Source organism: Quercus lobata, chromosome 7, assembly GCF_001633185.2.
Source record: "Quercus lobata isolate SW786 chromosome 7, ValleyOak3.0 Primary Assembly, whole genome shotgun sequence".
Classification (NCBI taxonomy): Eukaryota; Viridiplantae; Streptophyta; class Magnoliopsida; order Fagales; family Fagaceae; genus Quercus; species Quercus lobata.
In genome coordinates, this window is record NC_044910.1 from 45473464 (window position 1) to 45498597 (window position 25134).

At 37.9% G+C, this 25134-nt stretch overlaps 3 protein-coding genes across 4 annotated transcripts; all 3 read right to left on the reverse strand.

Annotated features, from left to right (window-relative positions):
* Positions 1 to 1506: 1506 nt before the first annotated feature.
* Positions 1507 to 4397, reverse strand: LOC115952713 (60S ribosomal protein L4). Its single transcript, XM_031069932.1, has 2 exons — positions 3207 to 4397; positions 1507 to 1915 (listed from the first exon to the last, which is right to left on the reverse strand). The coding sequence occupies exons 1-2, from the start codon at positions 4317 to 4319 to the stop codon at positions 1802 to 1804; spliced, it is 1227 nt and encodes a 408-aa protein (XP_030925792.1). The 5' UTR covers positions 4320 to 4397; the 3' UTR covers positions 1507 to 1801.
* A 2491-nt stretch (positions 4398 to 6888) lies between these two features.
* On the reverse strand, positions 6889 to 12428 carry LOC115952627 (mediator of RNA polymerase II transcription subunit 4). Its single transcript, XM_031069804.1, has 4 exons — positions 9659 to 12428; positions 9440 to 9549; positions 7381 to 7480; positions 6889 to 7295 (listed from the first exon to the last, which is right to left on the reverse strand). Exon 1 carries the CDS (start codon positions 12015 to 12017, stop codon positions 10785 to 10787), a length of 1233 nt encoding a protein of 410 aa, XP_030925664.1. The 5' UTR covers positions 12018 to 12428; the 3' UTR covers positions 6889 to 7295; positions 7381 to 7480; positions 9440 to 9549; positions 9659 to 10784.
* Positions 12429 to 15180: 2752 nt separating this feature from the next.
* LOC115952628 (protein REVEILLE 8) lies at positions 15181 to 18231 on the reverse strand. 2 transcript variants are annotated; one of them, XM_031069805.1, is made up of 9 exons: positions 17994 to 18231; positions 17624 to 17681; positions 17393 to 17516; positions 17132 to 17290; positions 16945 to 17022; positions 16724 to 16833; positions 16115 to 16174; positions 15697 to 15796; positions 15181 to 15610 (listed from the first exon to the last, which is right to left on the reverse strand). In XM_031069805.1, exons 1-8 carry the CDS (start codon positions 18149 to 18151, stop codon positions 15701 to 15703), a joined length of 843 nt encoding a protein of 280 aa, XP_030925665.1. In that variant the 5' UTR covers positions 18152 to 18231; the 3' UTR covers positions 15181 to 15610; positions 15697 to 15700. The 2 variants fall into 2 exon arrangements, with proteins under 2 accessions (XP_030925665.1, XP_030925666.1); XM_031069806.1 differs by having other exon boundaries at positions 15242 to 15610; positions 17132 to 17230.
* Positions 18232 to 25134: the final 6903 nt, after the last annotated feature.

Below are 25134 nucleotides of genomic sequence, written 5' to 3' on the forward strand. Positions count from 1 at the left end.
CCACAAAAGCAGGTAAACCCAGATAGTTTTCATACTGTTTGATTGAGGGTACCCCTAAAATCTGTTGAATAGTTGTTTGAAGGTCAGGTTGAGTATTGGAGCAAAAGAAGATATTGGTTTTATCTTTGTTTTCTTGTCTTAAAATTCAATTATCTAGGCAGTCATTTTGTTTTGTTTTTTTTTTTTTTTTTTTAAAAAAGACTGACTACTGGAACACACTTTAAGACTGACTACTGAAACACACTTTAAAAACTAAGGGCACGTTTGACACACTGTAATAATTATTACATGAGAAAAAAAATAAGTATTACAAGAAATACATTAAGTTGAAATGTAATAAGTATTGCTATTCATTAGTTTAGTGACCATTTAGAAATAAAATCCTGAATATATATCCACAATTTAATAGAGTATAAAAAGAATGTGTAATTAAATTATTTTTAAGTCAAATTTCCTAAAATACACTTATTTTATGGTGTTCAAAATAAAGCTAATAATTAACATCAAGGAAAATTTATTTTCTTTCCTTTTGAAAATGTGTCAACTAATGGCTTTATAGATTTTTTTTTTTTTAAAGTTATTATATAAAGTGAAGGAATAGACATTTAGTACTTTTGATAAGGAATAATTATTCCTTTTTTTTTTTTTTTTGAGAATGAGGAATAGTTATTCATCATTTTGAAGAATAGCTATTCATAAGAAATAACTATTCATTGTAATAAAAACATAACCAAACAATCGAACAGTTATGTCATATGAATACCTATTACATTACAGTGTCTATTACAGTCTACCAAACGTGCCTAACTAATCGATCCTTCTCTACTAGTTCCCTTCTTTTTCTGTACATATTTTCATCCAAAATATAAAGATAAGACCAAACACAACCCACACATAGAGGCTGGTTTGAATTGCCTTGTTTTGGAGTATCTATTTTATTTTTCCATCTTCTAAACAGACTAATCATATGCATTTTCTACCAATTTTCTATCTACAAACTTCTCATGAGGTGCAACCCTTTTACTGCAATGGACAAAATTTCTAGAGACTTGAAAATATATCATTTTGATATTTACTTTAACATCACAAAACAACCCGTATAGATCCCCCAAATGAAAAACAAATTACAAATGTAAACATTGTAGAATTATTCAAAAAATTGACAAGCATCTATGGCCTAAATATCCCATAATTCATTTAATCATATCGAAGGGGAAGTATCTTCACAAATAAGAGTGAACGAAGTGAATCTTTATCCAAATAAACGATCAGAATCCAATAACTCACAGATTAAATTCGTATAAAAAATTCTGATTAAAAATCAAAATTTCCCACTGAACCAATTGAAGCCACTGCAATCTACCAGATGATGACAAACAAAAGTTTTAATCATTCCAACTGAAAGAAAATATGGGGGAACATAATCATGCTGGCTGAGATAAACACGAACGCAACTTTACTAAGAATTTTTTTTTTTTAAAGGGAAATATCAATTAGAGAAAAATGAATCATAAAACAAAATATACTAGTATTGCATAGCGCAAAATTAGTTAGGTCTATTGCAAGCAAAACCTAAAATATTTAATTTCAGTTGCAAAAACAAAAGCTCTTCGTCCTTGGCAGAAATGGATAGCAATAAGTGGGAGGTAAAAAAACATATTTAGGTAATATCTTATTCCACCCATTTCCTCCCACCTAGTAACTATCATGTCTCAAAACTGTAAAAAAATTATAAAAACTCTAGATAAACAAACACCAAATAAATTGAGGTCTACAGGATATTCAAAAACAGAATAGTAAATCACTGGGAAACTCCAAGCCACTTGGTGAAAACCTCAAACTCTGTGTAATCACTATCGGAGATCATAGTCTGGTACCAAGCTTTTCCGGCAGTCTTGATGGCAGAAGCCTCCTCCTGAACATTCCAAAGGAAAAAAGGTAACATAATAGTCAGTAACTGCTAAAATATTATGCAGAATAAAAAGAACACAGATTACATTTGAAAATCTGTCACTCATCAATAAGATAGCAGCTAGACAAAAGGTTGGGCTGATATCAGTAGACAACAAATAGTAAATATGAAAAAAAGTATGCCCTATAGAGAGCAGGCTAAATAAAAGAGCAATAACAAAAACAAAAGCTACATAACAGGCTCAATACAAAGAAAATGGAAGTTACAGACATACAAATAGGCTGCACAATTGAAAAAGGCAACAAAACGAATGAGTTAAAATACAGAGAGTCAAGATTGATCATAACAGCAGGAATTGCAAAATATTAGTATATAATATGGAACTTAATTTATGGAATAACTACCAACACAAGGCTTAGAAATGAGAACACTTCAACAACACTTGAGAAATGCAATGTCAAAACATCTTACCACAATTGATAAATAAACTCAAATACCATTGGAAATTTGAGCTCAAATTTATGAAGTTATTGTTCCTGTACCTAAATTATCATAACTTTAAAAAACAGCTAGAAAGATGGAGGAAAAACGAGAAGAAAAACACCTCTCCCTAAACCAAAATAAATAAAACGAACCTATAGAAGACAAATTTTCATATTTGAAATGTAACTAATTTATACAAAGAAGTATTACTAAAGAGAAACATCAAAATTTGAAGGCACATGAATCATCTATGCCAACTCAAGAAACAGTGCACCCATTGCATAATATAAAACTTAAAACCCTTTAATTGGACTACCTGGGTTATGTACAACTACTTTAAGAAAGACATACATTACTTAAAAGCGCACACATACAAACACAGCTTAGTAAATCACAATTCAAAATAATCGTCCATCAACCCCATTATTATACGCACATACTCATTTCAAAATTACATCATTAATAACAAAATAATCTCAAAATCACAATTTATAAAAAAAGCAAAGAGTGACATCGATATATACCTTAATGTATGGTGAAACACGTTCATTACCAAATAGCATACACATACAAACACAACGTAGACTATAAAACCCATTTACATAATATAAGCAATGCCCATTTCATTAATATAAGAAACACAAAAATAACCTATGAGAACACACACAGACAATTATGATTACATAGTATTAGCAATACCCATTTCATTTCACATCATTATCAACAAAATAATCCTACAATAACAAGCATACATATATATTAACAAAATAATATACTACAAACTGAAAGCAAAAGTGATATAAAAATATACCTTAGTGATTGGCGACCGCTTCTTCTCGAGCTTCTCCTTCTTGGCCTTAACACGATCAGCCTCAGCCAATAGCGACATTCTCCTCGCGGTCTTAGCATATGGGTTGAGCTTCAACATCGCATTCAGGTTCTTGAGTGGGTTCTTCTTCAATGGAGCCTTCTTCACTTCCTTCTTGATTGGCTTCACAACGCTCTGCACCTCATCAGAGTTGATAATCCTAGCCAAATCAGCATTCAACATCTTGGACCTAGGTAGAACATACCCCTTCTTCTTCTCAGAGGCCTTATCGAACGACCCATAGATCGAATCGAGCTTCTCGAAAGCCGACTTGGTCCAAATCACAAACCTCCCAAGGTGACCACCAGGAGCCAGCTTCAGCAGATTCAACCTCTCTACATTCACAATATCAATCCCGGGAATGTTCCTGAAAGCCTTCACGAGCTTCGCGCCTTCGGAACCATACACAAGAAGAGGACCCTTCCTGTTAATGTAGCGGCGGTTCCTCATCTTACCTTTCCCAGGACGGATCGAATGGCTCTCCTTCGCCTTATCGGCGTCGGGGGCAGCTCCGATCTGCTTCAAAGCCTTGAGAGCAGCAGAGGTCTTCTCCAAGCTCTCAGCTGAGTCACTGATAACCAGTGGGAACTCTGGAACAGACTCGATTCTGTGACCGCGAGCTTGAACAAGAGATGGGATCGCAGAAGCAGCAATGGCCGAAACGATGGCGTATCGCTTCTGGTTCACGTTGACTCTCCTATGCCATCGGCGCCAGATCTTGGTAGGAGCGAACATGCGACCACCACGGCACATGTTTCCGAAGGCTCCCTGACCGGCACGGTGAGTACCACCGCCGGGGACACGGGGGATACGGGACACGGCGCGTCCGGTACCCCAGGACTCGGCTGAGGTCTGGTGTCCAGCCTTCTTGGACACGGCGTAGGGCTGGCGCTTGTTGTTGGAGATCTGGGCGTGGACGAAGTTGACGATGTCGGGTCTGATGGAGGCTTTCATGACATCGGGCAAAGCGACGGTGGTGATGGTATCCGTGGCCATGTCACCTTCGAGGGATTGGACAGTGACAAGGGGGCGCACAGCAGCTACTGCGGCGGCCATTGGTGAAGGGAAATGGGGATTGCGAAAGAAAACGAAAGAGAGAGAGGGGACTAGGGTTTATGTGTTAAAGAATGAGGAGAGAGGTTTGAGTGGGTTTTTATAGGTGGGAATGCTGTGGGTTTGGGACAATCCTGGGCCTGGTTTTAGGGTTTTAGGTTGGGCTTGATGTTTTCTTAGGTTTTTTGGATTGGGCTTGTAAAATTAACGCACACTAATTTTCGTTACTTTTTTATTTTTTTATATAGAATATTTTTATTACTATTGGATATATATTAAAGAATAGGATATTGGATATTTTTCGTGATTGTAAAAATGAAAAAAGAAAAGTTGTTATATACTATTCACTTTTTGTTTAACACTATACACTTTTTGATATAAACTATTTACTCTTCATGGGTGATAGACATAAGTCAATCACATTAAATGAGTGCAGCAACTTTAGAAAATCTTGCCCCATTTGTAGTTGCTTCATCGGTTCATCTTCCGCCTATATATATGAGCCCTCACTCCCATTGTAACGTACTGAGAAAATTAGAGAGACACTGAAAAGTAAAAGAGAGATATATGTATACCAGTCCATAAATAATATGTTGTGCTGGATGACTACTAGACAAGAAGCAATTTAGATATAATATCTTTCTAATATTTTATTCTCTTGCCTATATATATATATTTCCTCTAATTTCCAACAAAAGTTTTTTTTTTTTTTTTTTTGGGATCTTGACCTTCTTTTTCATACGTTTTACTATTGGGCTTGGTCAGCTTGGAGCTCTTTTTTTTTTGGGGTTTTATTCTTGGGGTTTTGAGTTCAGTTCTTATTTGGCCCAGAATGATTCAAATTTCATCTAACAACATAAGTTTGTCCAAAATTATTTCTACACCGCACGAATTGAGCTCATGGGCAGAATTATTTCACAAGACATGATATTTACAAAAATAGGAGTTTGCAGAAAATGCTCAACTCCAAGCCCAATGGATTGTTCGGGGAAAAAAATCATGAGGTTCGGACATGTCTTTTGAAGGCCCGAGCCAAGCCTTAATGGGTAAAGCATTCCACATAGAGTAAGGTGTAACCCAAGTTTCAACAAATCTGGAATCCAGTACAACTCGTCACCAGCAGAGGACACTCCAATGTGTATCTGTATTGGATTTACTAATAATAAAATGACTACATTTTACACTAGCCCTCAACCTACTATAATTCTCTAATTTTAGGTGGGTTTTGGGACCAGTTGTAAATAAAATATATGACACTAAATACAAACACAAACATAAACATTTTTTATTTTAATTAAAATTTGATTTCAAACATATTTGGAGCTATCTTTTCCAACCTAATACATGATTTTTTTATAAAATTATTCATATGTATTATTTAAATAAGTCACATGATTCATTAAAATAGTCATGTAACTTAAACTACATAGACAATTTCTTTAATTGTCATATTGTAGTTCGAAACAAGATAGCTCCAAATATGTTAAGAGCCAAAAATTTTCCATAAAATTTGAGGTTAACTCAAAATCATCCCACTTGACACAATGAGATTATAATTACTTGCCATAAAAAGAAAATAACTACTTAATGCAATCACGACTTCTAAGATCAAATTTTTATAATATGCACATAAAAACAAATTATTATATAGCATATGATATTTATTAATTAATAAATAAGCATTATATATTCATTTATTTATTTTTACATTGCAGAGGTTAAAGGACTAATATAATATTATATACATAATTGAAACAGTGTCTACTAAAGTTAACGCACCAATTTTATTACCTTATTCAAAATAGCAACACTAATTATTGAAAAAATTTCCGAGCTTTTTGTCCCCCAATCTAGTACAAGTCTACGACTACCAGAATAGAAAGTAACGATGTAAAACTGGCTTCTTATTACAAAACTTAATTAGATCATGATTCATGAGGTCATCTAAAAGTCCAGAATTAATTGGACATGGGCAACATAAGTAATACCAAAATAAGCACATTTGAATAAGGTGAAACAAGCTCTCTCGGCTTAATTTATAAGCAGGTATCCAGATCACTTGTAATACCTGAAAAAGTGAAACTGTAGACAAACATTGCAGATAAAGCATTCAAGATTCACGCATGTTTGTTTGTGTGTATACAGCATCAACCTGATTAACAAAACGAACCTAGACCCCCATGCAATTCCACTCTGCTTATGTCTATTAAGCAATTCTGAAATTATATAACCATGCTTAACAATATCCAAAATGCATATGTCACATATGAAGTTAGCAGTACAGGTGCTACATAACTATCATCTTCCAGTTCCAATGTGTACTTATAGTGATGCAGGACAATGAAGTCTCAAGGGAACATGTGTTTGAGAAGTAAAAAGAGAAACAAAAGAAGAATAAACAAAGGGATAGAAACTCAGAATCAGCACCAGCACTAAGTGATAAAAACAGGAAAAAAGAACCTAATAATCAACCTGAGATGGTTTGCAATAAGCACCTGGCACAATAAAGAAAAATAGGACTGCCACATTACATCTTTTTATTTGCACTGCATAAATACCTAAGATTCCTGGCTGAAAAATAAAATCAATACATTTAATTTCTTATAGTTGCACTGCTCTAGAGACAAACTTACACATGAGAAAGATTTCCCTACATAGAATATTAAACTACCATCAAAAAGATCTTACAAGGTTGCAAGATATATAGACTGGTTTGGTAGAAGGCCAAACAAATGGAATAGCAAGAATAATTACATTTCCCATCAAGGCCACTGGGCATTAGGATCTTTGTGGACCTTGAAGATTAGTTGAAACTTCTCTTCATTCAGCACGACTTAACACTCTCTCTCTAGAGCTAAATAGTTAGATTCTTGAACTTGCAGATTCAAAGCATGTTGCTGCAATAACCACTATTACGCACTTGCATTTGATGATGCCAGCTAAGAAAACAAGAAAATCCCATCTAAATAGCACCCAGTTCTGTGAAAGGAGATATTACAAGTTAAGAAACTAATAAGTATCAATTAAGAAAAGCAAATATTATCTGTAAATTATAAGAACTAACCAGTTCAACAGGATAGATCACTGATCAGCTTCTTGGCAACAAATCCAGCAGCTAACCCTACTGTTTTGGAATTAACATCATATGACGACAGGATGTTCCTCTGAACCACCAATAAATCAACTGGTCAAGGTTACTGAACAATTGTTCAAGAATTCCATTATTGTTAAGGTATATAAGGAAGAGCAACTGGATAAAAATCTGTTTTGCTGAGATTCAAATAACCATCCAAGATTGATTCTTCTGCAGCTCAAAAAAAAGTCTTAAATAAACTAAGACAGACTATTACAACATTCAATATATTAAAGGAGAACGCATTGAGATTGAAAGGGGGCTTGATCCAGTAGTGGTTGCTTCTAAATGCAATTCTTGTTAGACTGTGGACAATTTCTAAAGAGGTCAGATTTCCTATCAAATATATTGGGTTTCAGTAAAATCATGTGATATCCCCAGAGTATTCTAATGGCAAATCACAATCTCCTGATTTCCTTTCTCAAAGAAACGATCCAATTAAATTTGTCTTAATTGTTCTTCAATAGGTGCTATATTCCATATTTGACCTATGCTGAGTTCAGTTGACTGTTGAATTTTATTTTCTATTTTTGAATAATCTAGAGTATAATTCTTCAAGCAGTTTATGTATTATACACCTGCAGATCAGTGGTCAGAACCTGACCAAGGAAGATTTTCAAGTGCTTTTCTCCTTCCAAAAAATGTGTTGGATGATTGAGAGGTCCACCTGGTCAGGTTTTTATCTTAAGAGGAAATCTTTGGGGTTTATTTCTGCAATCATATCATGCAGATAATAGAAGCAAGTCCAATGGGAATTTTTTTTTAAATTTCTGAAGCAGTCATTCACATATTTTAGAACTTCTGATATTAAATAGTTCTAATTGTTCTCTATTTCTACACTTCTTTTACATTTCTCTCAATAATGAGGGCAGTTCCGGAAAAATACATATGAACAACCCATATGCGCAAACCCTATCACCTAATAGCCAAATGGTTCAAATATTTTCCGTCATTTATAAAATTTTCTATCATTTAGGTAATGTGTTCCATTTGTTTGTAAAAGTTATAAAAATAAAAGAATGATGCAAACTTTGAGATTCAGAAAAATATATAATTATAACACTGGATTCCACTACCACATATCATTACATAGAGTTTGCAAATCTGTATTATGATTACGTAGAATCCTTCCATGAACCAAAAGTATTACTACAGGCCAACAGGGCAGAGTAACAATGTGAACTCTTTTTTGCTGAAGATAAGCAAAATATCAAAAGCAGTTAAAGCACACAATTTGGAAGATAAACTGAATTGAGGCTGAAGAATATCAGCATTACTAGAAAATAAAAGATATCTGAGATAAGTGTCACAAAAGAGTAACAAAAAAATATTTATTTACAATTGGCTCAAAATCAGGGCTAGACAATTTAACAGTGAGGTTTCTCATCAACAACAAAACCTGCACAAGTCACCAAGTGTATTATGAACATAACACGACATCTTAAATAATAATGTAAAAAGTTTGTACTTCTTTTTCTCTTTTCTTTTTGAAAGTGGGGGGAGGGGGAACATTACATGTTAATAATTTCATTTTGTGCCAATATGTGAGAGTCTTATAGAATAGAACAACTCCTTTATATGGCCCGAACATGAATTGTATACTATGCTCCTGCAGGAGGAAAGCATGTTTATCCATAATGTTTCCGAAAAATCTAAGGCATCATTGCAGAATTTGACTAAAATAACCATTTACCACTAGCCACCAATAAACCAGGTCCTCTGATTTATATGGTAGCAAACAAAAAATTATCTCCCCAGTTGCACTTTGGCTCAACAAGTACCTGATCTCCCCCCCACCCCCCCCTCCCCCCGCCAAAAAAATAAGAGTTATTTCCACAAATATCATATGATGATGCATCTTTTTTTCTTTTTCTTTTTTTTGATGGGAATACGATGATGCATCTTAGTGACTTGCTGATAATGAAATAATCTTAGCTATCTGCTGACAATGTAAATTGTTAAAACTGAAAATAGGTTTCATTCAACTCACAGTTTCACAATTTATGGGATCCATTTATTTGAGTTTCTGAACATGGCCCTCAGTCTCTGGATCAAAAACGCTCCCAATAAAGTCATACACTTCAGAAAAATCTGGCAAACCTGCAAAACATAGTCAAAGATAACCCACCCTTCAATATTTTTTATTATTCCATTTTAAATTTGAGGCAAGTGAATCAAAAAATAAATTAACCAAGGTCTAGAAGATTACCATGGAGGACTGGAGCTTTTTTCCCTTGCTTTGGTATACTGTTACTAATCCGTGCTGGCCCCCCAAATCGGTCAATTGCAAAGGAAAATAACCTTTCCCATCCTCAAATCAGTAGAAGTTTCCAGCCAACATGTCCATTTTTTAAATACATCTTAATGTTTTATTGATAACCTTTCTTATCTTTCTTTTTTTTCATCCCAAACAACCTTGTTTGATAAATACTCTCACATACTACCCATACTGCACATGGTTCTTGCCTTCCCAAGATTTTATTTATTGGAAACGCATACATATATCCGAATTTAATCTTTAAACACTATCGTGTTGTACTCTTTTCAATTTGAGCAACTCTCACAAAGTTTACAGTTGGACTTACACACCAATGACAGGATGATCTTGACAACTTTGAGTCACTCATTTAATCTCACAGATAAACCCAATGTGTAATTAGTGAAAAGTTACCAATTATTAGCTTCTTTCCCGTCCCTAATATTTACTTCAACATAACCTCTTCAAGGTTAATTAAATTGAAAGAAAATTTCAAAAAATAATAACCTATAACGTTATTCCCACAGAATTATGAGAATTTAGCATGACACATATAATCCTTTAGCATGCTTCTCACATTCAAAGGATTGGCAATACTGACTAGAGTTTCTTGATATGGAATGAGTTGCTACCTACTCAGCTTAGACTCCAAGTAGAAATCAGATTTGTGACCAAGTACAACTAGCATTATGCTCAAAGGTGACTACATTTTCTTAAACTATCTAAGGAAAAACAACTTTTCAACAAGTGATAGCAACTTCCCCCACAAGCAGCATTAACTTAGAACTCACTATTCAGTTCATGAAAATCAAAATGAAACAAATCTTCATTTTTTTAAGGAATGACAGGGGAAGTCTATACTTTTTAGCTTGTTGGACCAAGCTAAAGTCAAAGAAATGCATATAGACAATAAAATTAGGCAACAAAACAACCACATGTGCATTAAAATAAAAACAAAATAGTGTGACTACATCAGAACATTACAATTTGTTCAAATGTAAAATGAACTCAATTGAAAAGTACACTCACCTATTCTACTAGGAAAATATTAATAACTTAAAGCACAGCCTCTTGACAGTCAATCTTCATCTTCAGAGCTAGCCTCTTCACTACTATAATCACTGCTGTCATCATCTTGATCCAGAATATCCAGCTCAACATGCCGAACTTGTATTGGCCCAGGTGGCTTATGTTGAGGAGCAAGGGGCCCACGCATTTGTTGCTCGTCAGCCCTAGGAACAGGAAGAGACTCAAGCACAGACAATGGCACAGGGTCCCCGGGCTTCCATCCAGGCGGGGGCATAGGCAAATTAATGGGCAATTCCACAGGCATCCCAGGTTTCCAGCCAGATGGAACAGTAATGTTTGGAGGAAGCAGACCAGTTAGATTTGCAAGTGGATTGGCATCTGCTGGCTGTGAAGCTGGGGGCTCAACAATAGGTTCAATTGTTTTCTCCTTGCTTTCGTCCACTTTAGGTAAACCAACATCAAGGTCAGCAAAATTGTAAAGCTGCGAAGCACGCATTTGCTCTTCTTGTGGCGCAGGCGGGAGAGCACCACGAAGGGGAGCCTGCCCAGCACCGAATTCAGGTGGTGCAAAGGTCGTGTAGCTTATCTTATGGGCATACGATAAAATATCCGACAATTTCAGCTTAGATGCAACAGTGGTAGTACAAGAAGAAGAATCATCCTCCTCCTCCTCCATGCTCTCATCCTCCTCTAATTTTGCTCTTTTGGGGCGGCGATAATCAGAGTAATCATCAACAAGAATATCAAGAACACGCTCAGCGTCTTTCAGCTTATTAGCAAACGCGAGAAGCGAAGAATCCTTGGACTGGATTTCGCGGGCGACTTTCTTCTTAGCATCCTGGAGATCAAGAATCTCTTGAAGCTCCGCAACAGCTTCGAAGAGCTGGGTTTGAAGGACAGTGAAAAGGGAGTGGATTTCTTTGGCAGTAGAAGGGGAGGACTCGAGCGGGGTGGGTTGGGTTTGAGGGGGGAGGAAAGTAGGGAGAGAGCCACGAAATGCGGTGAGCCAGAGGGAGCGATTAGGCGAGACCTCGAAGAGTTTGGAGGCTAAAGAAGCCATTTGGAGGAGAAGGGTTTGGGCTCTAGGGAGAGGTGGGAGTAGAGAGAGAAGAGTTGAAGAAGTGGTGGTGGTGGAGATAATGGGAGCTGTGTTTGATGATGAGAGATTGGAAGAAGGTTGGAGCTGGTGATTTGGGTGATGGGTGATTTTTGGTGGAGTAGGGTTTTGAAGTGAAGGTGAATTTGGGTTTGTGAGCCCTAACCTTGCTGGAGATTGAAGCATTTTTTGGGATTTGGTACTTTTATTATTGGATTTGCACCTATAAATTTTGTTCTTTCTAATTCAATTCAAACAATACTAACCAGGAATTTGAACAATGTTAACATAGTAATTGCATAGTGTGGAAATAGTTATTCCTAAGTAGGTATTAGCATAGCCAGAAAAAACAAAACCCTAGAAAAACCTTTAGTTTTGGGAAAGATGAAATTGAAGTTCGATTGGAATATACAAATCTCTAAAATTAATTGTAAATCAATGACTGTAATCAGTGAATCGAGTTTGGGGAGAGAAAACCTGTAGGACGAACCTGAACACGTGCGGGGAATTTCACACGAGCGAAGGTTTCCGAAGAAGAAGGAAACTAAAACTCAGTGAGACAAGAGAGAGAGAGAAACTGTTAAAGTGTCGGGGAAAGCGTAAAATATTTTACAGTTTTTGACTTTTATTGTTCATTTTGACTGAAAATATTTTAGATTTTGACCCATTATTTTACTACAAAACCACGCCGTAAAATATGAAAACTATTTCCTTAAAAATATTTTACATAAAAACAAACAGAACATTAATGGAATTTTGATTGAGTGTGGTGATTCGTATTCTTCTATTTGAACTAATTTGAGGTGGTATTTTATCATTGGATGGTGTAAACATTTATATCGGGTCTATTGAATTTAAACTTTTTTTTTTAAGAGAGAATTAAATAAAAAAAAGTTTCACAGAACTGCATATATATTTTTAGATGGTGCAGCTTTGCAAAAATGATGTATTAGTTACTCCCCAGTTCAAGTTAATACATATAAATATAAAGAAGGCTTTTTTTTTGTTTTTTTTTTTTGGTGTGATGAAAAACAAATCACAGAGAGGCATATGCTTCATATAATAAAAAAAAAAAAAAAAAAAAAAAAAAAAAAAAAAAAAAGATAAAGAGTTTTTAAGAACCCATCTGGTCAAGATATGAGCAACTTTGTTACAATCATGATTTACCCAATTACTATCTAAGAAAATGAATTGCACAGTAAGAGACTGAACTTCATCTGCAAAATTAAGCAGCCTTCAAGGGATACGCTACCTACGAGCTTTAACTGCATCAATGCAATTTTGGGAATCACTCTCCACTCTAACATTGTGTATATTAAATCGACTTGCCAAGATAATTGCCCAGTGAATTGTAAAGAAGACTGTTCTAAACAATTGTAGAGGAGATGACTGGATGATTGGAAAGATGTGGAAAATAGAGAGAAAATAATATAGGTAGCCTTTGTAATATGGTAAACATGGAAAGCTCGAAATTAGGGCTGTCAATGCTCGACCTAACCCGCGAACACGACACGATAATAAACGTATCATAAACGGGTCAACCGCGTAACTCGTAATAGATATGTTTGACCCACTAATTTATTTGTGTTAACCCAAAATGACTCAATTAACACAACCCGTTTAATTTGTATAACAAATAAATATTTATTTTATTTTAGATTTGTCAAATACCTTTTATATCCAACATATATTTTAAATTTAAAAAGAAAAGTGAGTAATTATAAAAACTTACGGGGATATAATTGGAAATTGAAATTTTATAAACTCTAGATCTCTAAATACTAAAAACCCTAAATCTCTAAACCTTCTTATAAATATCTTTTTCTTTCTTTTTTTAATTTCAGCCGTACTACTCACTCTACTATCTTATAGTTTCACGCCCAATTCTCAAACTCAAAGTCTCAAACCGGTTATTGCTCTCTCTCCCTCTCTCTAATGTGTTTATTTTTTCTGCATAATACTTTTGTTATATAAACTTTGAACCCATGTGCCGTTATTAATATATGAGATATATTAATTGTTGATTAAGGCCACAGTTGTAGCTTTTGTCCTTTTTTTTTTTTTTTTTTTTTTTTTTTGTGTGTGTTTGTATTAGTGTTGGGCAAAGTCTGCATATCTTGCAAGTGGGTTTATTGAGATAGTTTATAAACTAGATCTTATGAGTATTGCTTTTAAAGATTACAAGAATGTGGGTTGAAGACTTGAAGTGTATGCATTACTTTTGGGATGTAAAAAAAAATTATTCTTAGATGGATGTTATATTTAATATTATGCAAATTGAAATAGGTTATGTTATATTCGTGCCAACCCAACACGATTCGTTTATTAAGTGTGTCAAATGGGTTGGGTCAGGTCAACCCGCTTTATTAACAGGTTGGGTTAGGGTTGAAGGATCATGACACGATTATTAAATGGGTCGGGTTAGGGTTGAGTCATTTAGTTGAATACCCCTAGCTACATCGACACGACACGAACCCGATACGCTAACCCGAATTGACACCCCTACTCGAAATGAGGTTGAATTCAACCAAATTGAGAGAATAGCCTATACAAGTTGCAAATATACAAAAGCAGATTCACAAGAGCATATAAAAATACTTAAGTATAAACAAAAGAGATTGAAGTGTACGCACTGAGTGGCAGCCTCATATCCCTCATGAACAAGGGAGAATAAAAGGAAAATATTGGTGGTGTTTTAGAATAAAGAAAGAAAAGTTGGTGGAGTTGCCATTGTCTTCCGGATGAAGAAGACTATGGTTTTTGTTGGGGTGGCTAAATGTGCTCATGCAAAGATTAAGGAGATGCTAGCAATCTGAGAGTGTATTAAACTTGAGAAGAAACGAGTTATGTATAGTTGAAGGAGATGCAGAAGAGGTAAATGACACGATTAACTGATTACCAGTTAGATGCAAGTAGACACTATTCTGATGGGAACTATTTGATATTAACAATAATAATACGTAGAAGAATGAAATCAAGAGCTTGAAATTTTTAATACTGTACAACAGAATGAGAATAGATTAACACACCAATTAATTTCTTTTGGAGTGTAGTACGATGAATTTTCAACATGGATTGGATTGAAGATCCTCTGGATTGGTTAACATCCAATAGTTGATGAGGACAAAGTAATGTCACTTAGCTTTATCATCATAAAGTAAATGATTTTGTACGGGAAATGTATTTTTACAGTATTCTTGCAGTACAACTCAACAAAGCCTCGTGGCCCTCATCATATCCTTTTGAATTAAAAATCACCATTGTGCTTAGTGATGGATTGGCCATATGTGCTCATAAGCACTAATCAAATGAAATAAAAAGCAATTTTAGCCTGCATAAATTCCTAAGATTCCATGGCTGAAAAATAAAATCAATATATATATATTTATATATATAATTTCTTGTAGTTGTACTGCTCTAGAGACAAACTTACACATGAGAAATATTTTCTTACATACAATATTAAACTACCACCAAAAAGATCTTACAAGGTTACAAGATATACAGACTGGTTTGGTTGAAGGCCAAACTAATGGAATAGCAAGAATAATAACTATATTTCCCATCAAGGCCACTGCATTAAGATCCTTGTGGACCTTGAAGATTAGTTGAAACTTCTCTTCATTCAGCACGACTTAACACTCTCTCTAGAGCTACATAGTTAGATTCTTGAACTTGCAGACTTCAAAGCATATTGTTACAATAACCACTATCACGCGGCTGCATTTGATGAAGCCAGCTAAGAAAACAGAAAAATCCCATCTAAATAGCACCCAGTTCTGTGAGGGAGAGATATCACAAGTTAAGTAACTAACAAGTATCAATTAAGAAAAGCACATAATATCTGTAAATTGTAAGAACTAACCAGTTCAACAGGATAGATCACTGGTTTGCTTCTTGGCAACAAATCCAGCTGCTAACCCTACTGTTTTAGAATTAACATCATATGATGACAGGACATTCCTCTGAACCATCAATAAATCAACTAGTCAGGATTACTGAACAATTGTTCAAGAATTCCATTATTGTTCAGGTATAAGGAACAGGAACTAGATAAAAATCTGTTTTGCTGAGAATCAAATAACCATCCTTGATTGATTTTTCTTCAGCTCAAAACAATGTCTTAAATAAACTAAAAAACTATTACAGCATTCAAAAGCACACAATTTTGAAGATAAACTGAATTGAGGCTGGAGAATATATGCATAACTAGAAAATAACAGATAACGGAGGTAAGTGCCACAAAAGTTATAGCTAAGAGTAACAAAAAAATATTTACTTACAATTGGCTCAAAATCAGGGCTAGACAAGTTAACGGTGAGGTTTCTCATCAACAACAAAACCTGCACAAGTCACCAAGTGTATTATGAACACAACACGGCATATTAAATAAGAAAATAAAATTTTCGGGCTTCTTTTTCTCTTTTCTTTTTGGAAAGTGGGGGAGGGGGGAACGTTACATATTAACAATTTCATTTTGTGCCAATACGTGAGAGTCTTATAGGATAGAAAAACTCCTTTATATGGCCCGAACGTGAATTGTATACTATGCTTCTGCAGGAGGAAAACAAATTTATCCATAATGTTTCCAAAAAATCTAAGGCATCATTGCAGACTTTGACTAAAATGACTATTTACCACTAGCCACCAATAAACTCTGATTCATATCATCATATGGTAAGAATTAAAAAATAATCTCTTGCGCTTCGGCTCAACAAGTACCAACCCCCACCCCCCCCCCCCCCCCCCAAAAAAAAAGAAAAGAAGAAAAGTTATTTCCACAAATATCATATGATGATGCATCTTAGTGACCTGGCTTATGATGAAATAATCTTAGCTATCTGCTGACGATGTAAATGGTTAAAACTGAAAATAAGTTTCATTCAACTCACAGTTTCAAAATTTATGGGATCCATTTCCTTGAGCTTCTGCACATGGCCGTCAATCTCTGGATCAAAAACGCTCCCAATGAAGCCATACACTTCAGAAAAGTCTGGCAAACCTGCAAAACATGGTCAAAGAAAACCCACCTTCAATTTTTCATATTCCATTTTAACTTTGAGGCAAGTGAATCAAAGAACAAATTAACCAAGGTCTAGAAGTAGAAGATTACCATGGAGGACTGGAGCTTGTTTCCCTTGCTTTGCTATACTGTTACTAATCCGTGCTACCCCCTTCGATGCAATATCAGCTGAATCAGTACCGTTGTATGTCAAGATAAGTTTTGGAAATTTCCCTTGAATAAAGCTAGTCTACCACTATTATCACAAAGAAATTAACACACAAAGGAGTATCCATGCCTTCGATTCCGTGAAGACTAGTAAAATCATCTTGTGATGGCACCATTTGGCTTGATGAAGCATTTATCATCATGGAAGTTTCATCCCACGGAGAATATCCTGATGAAAGATTATTTACCGAAGAAGGATAAGCCAATGATCCTTGTAGTGGCATCAAAACTGCCAATCCAATAAATTGAATGTGAGAATGTCAAAAACTCAAAATCCATATAAACATTTGTAACGAACACAAGTCATTAATTATCCTCAAGATTGCCACACCATTTTTGGATGCCTTTTGTGGATAAGGATGAGAAGCCTTTCGCTTCGGGCGAGGAGGAGGTACATGTGCTACTGTACCATTCTTTTGAACTTTCAAGAAGTATTTTTGGGCATGACTTCGAATCTGCAAAAGCAAAAAATGAATTACTTAATAGTTGTTCCCCATTAAAGAAGAAATCGAATAATAAAAAATGAAGCCACACCCACAAGGGGCATTCAATGTGCTTGAACCTGAATCACTGTCTTTGAACCCACAAAGTCTTCAATTTTTTTCCAGTCACGATCAAACCTATATAACGAAAACCAATTGTTTCTAAAATAAATAAAGAAAATGCATTGCGAAAATCTAATGAGTCCTAGTCAAACAAAATACACTGTTTATTCAGTTTAACTGGTTGAAACAACATAAAAAAGAGTATTGAAAAATTGAAACGACATGTCTGCTTGAGTTATATCTCCCGAAAGTACTTCGTTCGCTTTGAACCAAGAAAATTTGTTTTCAAAAGCAAGAGAGTTACTAGAAAGATGGGTTGTGAGAGAATTGATTTGAAAGTGAAAATTTAAGTAAGAAAAAGATAGAGAGAGAGAGAGAGGAACTGACAGTTGAAGTGCTTCAAGGAACTTGTCGTGCTCTTCGTCAGTCCAGCTTTCTCTGGACTTGGTAATAGTATAGGGCTTCCTCACCTTCTTCCCTGAGCTATCAGTGGGTGTTGACGAGGTGGCCATGGATTGAGGACTCTGAGTAGGCTGTGAATTCATGTTGAAAATTGAGCATGGAAGCTAGAGACAGAGAGAGAGAGAGTGAGAGACACGGTGAGAGAAGTAAAACTTGTGGCGGGCTACAATGCGTGTATATGTGGTGAGTAATTTGAGACCGCTCATCTACCACGCCGATTTCATCGTCTTGTCGACGTGACTTCCTCGTGTAATGGGAATGGCTGTAGTATGAAGTTGTCGACCAATCAAATGACCAACATAACCTTAAAATCCATTATAAAAAACATAACCTTAAATTCTTCAAAATTGTCCTGTATAGTGTATACCACCAATAAATAAATAATAAATAAATAAATAAACCAATATGATTAAAATTATAAAAGTAGGAGTTAGTCTAAAAAACAGAAATATTATTTTAACAATATTTTCACAACCCGATCATAGATGAGGAGTTATTATTACATATGATTTAAATTTACAATTAAAATTATTTTTTTGCATCGTTAATAACAAATCGTAACAATCTGTCATTTAGAATTTGTTGTAAAATTATTGTAAGTATAATCAAGCTCCTACTTATAACCCTTTAAAAATAGAGCTAGAATTGAGCTCCTACTTATAGCCCGACCTCCGTTCAAATTAAAACATAATTGAGCCATTGACTCAGTAATTATAAAGACAAGTTACTTTTTGTGTTTTACTCTTTTCATTTTCTATTGTAAATTTATTTTGTTTATGTAGGGCCGGGAAGCCTATGATCCGGCCCACGCTCTATCCGGGCTCAGGGCCCGTGTTGAGGAGGTAGTGTGCCGAGGACGAATGATCAAAGGCCGAGGGGTTAAGGGGAATAGCTGAGGACGACCCTATCCTCGGCACTCCAAGACTTTGATGAGAAGCGCAACGTCTTAGTGAAGGTTATCTCCAAATAGTCCCCTGAAGGGGATGTGAGTGGAATAGGGCCCAAATGGAGGTACGGTGCAAAATAGGTTCAAGAAAAATACGTTCCCTTCGCATTAAATGCACCGGCCAACGTCCTGATCATGTTAATGAGAAAAGACGCTTGGACGGTGTAACTTCGATCCTCGCAATTAACAGAAAGTAAGAGGGGACAGCTGATGGGACAAGTACAGAAGTGAGCACCTGCCTGACCAACAAGTGGAAGGCTAGGATCAACCAAGAAGGACTATATAATGTAAAAGTTAGTGCGCCAAAGAGGAGGCTGAGAAAAATGGCTAAAAACCAGAGCCTCCCAGCCCGCCTCCAGGAGAAAGACGACTTAATCATACGGATATCACGAAAAACCCACCGCCTGGTGACCAAGGCCTAGCCTTTCAAACCCATACTCTACAAATGATATTGTTTGGGCATTTTTACGAGCGAGCCCAGCACTGCGTGGGTTCGTTACGAATCGTGTCCTTACAATTGGCGCCGTCTGTGGGGAAGGCTTGTGTGTTGGCATAGGCAGTAGGTCGAGAGAGTTCCTTTATCATTTCTAACAGTTGGTTATAGAGTTCTAGTGTAAAGTTCCGCTAGGGGCTATGATTCTTGACTAGGGGTTACGCTTGGTAGAGTCAATCGCATAGATGGCTCTAGGAGCTTGGCCGAGGAGCTAATTCCCCTAAAGCCAAGGTCCCACGCCAAAAAAAAAAAAAGAAAACTGAGTTTTGGACAGAACCAAGGTATTGTATAGTCCTCGGACTCAAACCTATGGGGAAACCAACTACTTAGATGAGAAAACTGAGTTTTGGACAGACCCAAGGTATTGTATGGTTCTCGGATTCAAACCTATGGGGAAACCAACTACTTAGATGAGAAAACTGAGTTTTGGACAGACCCAAGGTATTGTATGGTCCTCGGACTCAAACCTATGGGGAAACCAACTACTTGGATGAGAAAATTGAGTTTTGGACAGAACCAAGGTATTGTATGGTCCTCGGACTCAAACCTATGGGGAAACCAACTACTTAGATGAGAAAACTGAGTTTTGGACAGACCCAAGGTATTGTATGGTCCTCGGAATCAAACCTATGGGGAAACCAACTACTTAGATGAGAAAACTGAGTTTTGAACAGACCCAAGGTATTGTATGGTCTTCGGACTCAAACCTATGGGGAAACCAACTACTTAGATGAGAAAACTGAGTTTTGGACAGAACCAAGGTATTGCATGGTCCTCGGACTCAAACCTATGGGGAAACCAACTACTTGGATGAGAAAACTGAGTTTTGGACAGACCCAAGGTATTGTATGGTCCTCGGACTCAAACCTATGGGGAAACCAATCACTTTAAAGAAATCTGGGCTTTAAGCAGGACTTTGCTATTACACATGACATCTAAAATGGTGTCTATATCTTTGTTGAATAAGGGTTAAAAATGAGTCCGAGGCTCTGCGGGTGCAGGTAAGCTAGGGTTTTGAAATATGATGTTAAAATGTATCGCATGCGCAAATATTCAAACATGTTAAGATAAATTAGTTCAGAACTCATAAACAATAGTAAGTATCGACAAGGGCAACTAACAAGTAACTAAAGGGAAAGAGGAAGAAAAAGATTTCATATATACATATTCAACAGGTCCAAACTGCCAGTAGATTACAAAGTTTTCAAAATGAAAAAGAAACAAGTTAATTGTTAAACTGAAAACAAATACGGAACCTAGCCAGGGTTCCTATTTCTTTGGTTCTGCGTCGGCCATGTCCTGGGAAGGCGGAATGGAATCAGCTTTGGCGCCCTGGAGGATAGCCCCTTCTGGGGAAGGCTGAACAGGGTCAGTATCGGTACTCTTGGAGACCACAGCAAGGGGAATTGCCTGTGGGGGCTGGGCAAGTATGGCTGGCTCCTCAGCACTAGACACCTGAGTGCCAGCCACGGGCTCAGTAACCTCTTTAGGTGCCTCAGGATCCGTATACTGAGATATTTCTATTACATCCTGAAGTTCTCCCTCTTTGAGCATCTTGCCAGGAGAGCAGCTGACCTGTAAGTCTTCCGACTGAGTGACCCCTTCCTCGGGTTGGTCACCCATAGCCACGGAGCTGGAGGGAGTGGCCTCGCGAATGGCTGGAGGGTAGAATATGTTCTCCGCCATCCACAAATCAGATGAAGCGTCCACCCCAACTCGCTTCAATGCCTCTTCCCAAACCTGGGAGCAATAAAGCCTGCATACTCCAGGAATTTGGGCTTTAAGGATGGCTTGGGTTTCAGCCACCCCCGCATTGTAACCATCATCCTCGGCCGTTTCCTTGGCAACCTCTGCCTCATTTCTGGCAAACTCGGCCTCCTGCTTGGCCTTTAGAGTTTCATCACGGGCATATTCTGCCACCCCTTTTGTCATGCTCGGCCGCGGCTAGCTTCTTATTTAAACCCTTGATCAGATCTTTGGCTATTTGCAACTGATCCTCGGCTTCAAGTAAATGCTTTGTTTGGTCCTCAGCCTGTTTTTGAGCGCTAGCTAGGCCCGACGAAGCGCTATCCCTTTCGCGAATAGCAACTGTTAGGTCAGCCTTGGCCTTGGTGAGTTCATCCTCAGAGGCTTGGAGAGTCTTCGAGGCCGTTATGCGCTTGGTGCGTTCAGTCTCGGCCGCCTTACTCTTATTGTTCACCTCTTCCTCCATCCTATAGGTGGCCTGGAGAGCCTGGCAACAGAAATAAACGCATAGTTAATAACGAACCAGGAGCGATAATTAATAAAATTTTAGGTTTCAAGAAACCTTACCATGCCCAAGTACCTCTTAGTACTGAGGAAGACCTCCTGCATCCTCATTTTTCTTAGACCATCCATGTCAATAGGGAGTAGCATGGTTCTCCCTAGTGCATCTGCCACGTAGCCACCCTCGCCGTCTCCAGGGTCCCTCATGGATGCAGTTTCCAATAGCGGACCTCCGTGAAGCATTGGGGCAGGAAGCCAGGCACTCGGCGAGGGCTGGGCCTCAATCCCCTTTCCCTTGCCTTGAGAAGATTGGACTTCAGTTTCTTTACCCTTACTCTGGTGTCCAATCTTCGGTTGTTTAGTGCGCGGAGCCTCCTCCTTCTCCTTAGAAGGTTGAGATTTTCCCCCGTCCATGACTTCCTTGCCCTTGGGGCTCCTCTTTCTCTTTGAATCAGTGCCTTCAGGTCGAGGAGGCCGAGCTGGTTGGGAGGAAGCAGGAAGTTCGGGACGGGGGGATTGTGGCTGTGACTTGGTGGAAGACGACCTGGTCTGGGTAATCTAAGGCAGAGGTGGTGGGGAAGGAGCATCGGGTTATGGCATTCCCTGTGTATCCTTCCCAGGTTGGCCCTCGAGTAGTTAGAGAAGGGGGGGTCAGGGGCTTTCTCTTGAGTCCCATCTCGGCTTGAGAAGAGGTGCTTACTGACGACAATTCCGCCTTGGACAAGGCTGGGTCACCTATGTCACCAGAAGGATCCTCGGATTGGATGGCTAGGTCAAATACCCCAAAACCTTCCTCGGGCCGATCTAGCTCGCCTTCGTCCTCTGCTACTTGATGAGACGAGGAGGGGCCCACCTGTGGGATATTCTCGGGGATAGCTGATTCCTGGGAAATTAAAAATCCTGTCTTAACCACGGTAATTTTTGGAAGCCAAGGACGGCTGGCGCTGATCACGTGCCTTGCGTCCGCAAATGACTTATGAATAGGAGGATACCCTAGTATTTTGTGAGCTGCTCGGACTTGACCATCTCCGTCATTTACGAAAATTGCTGCTTGTAAGACGGTCTCCAAGTCCGCTCGGTTGACTAAGTGAAAATGCAGTTGGTGGGCGTTTGGATCTACAAAAAGAAAAACACGCATGCATGGTTAGTTACCAAACAACATCAGATTAGAGTGGCGTTAAGGCTCATCGCCCTTTCGTTCCCACTACCCCACCTGGTTCTCCTTCTGCTATGGGGTACGGATTGCCATCGTGCCATTCACTAGAGACGATAAGAAAATCCTTGTTTAAACACTTGTTGGAGTCAGGGAGGCATTGGATTAATCGAACCCTTTCGTCCCTTGACTTCATGTAAAAGGTTTTCCCCTTCAATTTTTGGAGATTATAGCACCAGTTCACATCATGGTGGGTCAGCCTTAACCCCATCTTCTCGTTTAAAGCGTCCACGCAACCCAGAATCCTAAAAACGTTGCCGGCGCACTGAGTGGGGGCTAATCGAAAATGCCTGAGGTAACCCCTTGTTACCGGCCCCATAGGAATTCTCATACCCCCCTCTATAAAGGCGAGGACGGGAATTACTACCGCACCCGTTTCCCTCTTATAATGCCACTCCCCCATCTTACAATGCCTCAGACTTACGTTGGGAGGAATCCTATAATCGACGATGAACTTATTCATCGCCTCTTCAGTATCTACTAATTTCATCAGTCTCAATTTAGCCATCTCTATGATTTACTAAACAAAACCAACCCGTGATGGGAGAGGAAAGGGAATCAACGAAAAACAAACCCAGAAAAGAAAAAGTACGAGTTAATGGAGGTAGGGAACTTACATAAAAGAGGAAAGGCGCTTCAGATAGGCTTTTTGTGCTGAAGATAGACTTGAATTTGGACGAAAATTCAGATGAACCCAGAATATACGCGCTAGAACTCTTAAGTGCAAAACTGAAGGGACGGATCCGTTCCAAAAAATCTCTTATACTTTCTAGGGTAAACTGCACAAATTTTCCCGCCCATAAAGACCAAGGGATCATGACCGTTCGATCTTCATCATACCGTAGAACGTGGGAAACACAAAGCCGCCCGTATTTAATGAGGCCACATTTCGCCTTCCAAGGGCTCTAAGAACGTATCTAGGGCAGATAAAAGTCTCGGGAACCGACAGGTGATAAGGATGGACAGGCGTTGGCAGGTGTGTGATGTCATCAAAACCCTGCTATCCGACTCCTCAAGGATGGACAGGCGTTGGCAGGTGTGTGATGTCATCGAAACCCTCCTATCCGTCCGAGGAGTTGGATAGCAGGATTTTGAGGGGCTATTGTAGGGCCGGGAAGTTTATGATCCGGCCCACGCTCTATCCGGGCTCAGGGCCCGTGCCGAGGAGGTAGTGTGCCGAGGACGAATGATCAAAGGTCGAGGGGTTAAGGGGAACAGCTGAGGACGACCCTATCCTCGGCACTCCAAGACTTTGATGAGAAGCGCAACGTCTTAGTGAAGGCCATCCCCAAATAGTCCTCTGAAGGGGATGTGAGTGGAATAGGGCCCACATGGAGGTACGGTGCAAAATAGGTTCAAGAAAAATACGTTCCCTCCGCATTAAATGCACCGGCCAACGTCCTGATCATGTTAATGAGAAAATACGCTTGGACGGTGTAACTTCGATCCTCGCAACTAACAGAAAGTAAGAGAGGACAGCTGATGGGACAGGTACAGAAGTGAGCACCTGCCTGACCAACAAGTGGAGGGTTAGGATCAACCAAGAAGGACTATATAATGTAAAAGTTAGTGCGCCAAAGAGAGGGCTGGGAAAAATGGCCAAAAACCAGAGCCTCCTAGCCCGCCTCCAGGAGAAAGACTCTAGGGGCGAAGACGACTTAATCATGTACGGATATCACGAAAAACCCACCGCCTGGTGACCAAGGCTTAGCCTTTCAAACCCATGCTCTACAAATGATATTGTTTGGGCCTTTTTACGAGCGAGCCCAGCACTGCGTGGGTTCGTTATGAATTGTGTCCTTACAGTTTACATTTGATAAAATCTTATAGTTCAATTTGAGAACAATATCTGATTATGATACTATATTATTTTTAATTTTTCTTACAATAAACTCATTTTTATGAAATAATATAAACTATTACATAAAGAAGTTATTAACATGTTTGAAAGGAATTGTTTTTTAGAATATATTTTTTCTCTTAAATTAAAACGTTTCTTTCTTTATTTTTATTTATTTTTCTATCCTTGATTAACAAATATCGATAAAGTAGAAAAAAAAAATTATTTCTATTGTTTTCATGAGGCTTGGCGCGTCAAAGATATATATAAAAAGTCAAATGTAAAACAATTTATAAATGTGATATTAGCAATTGACTCATGTGAAAA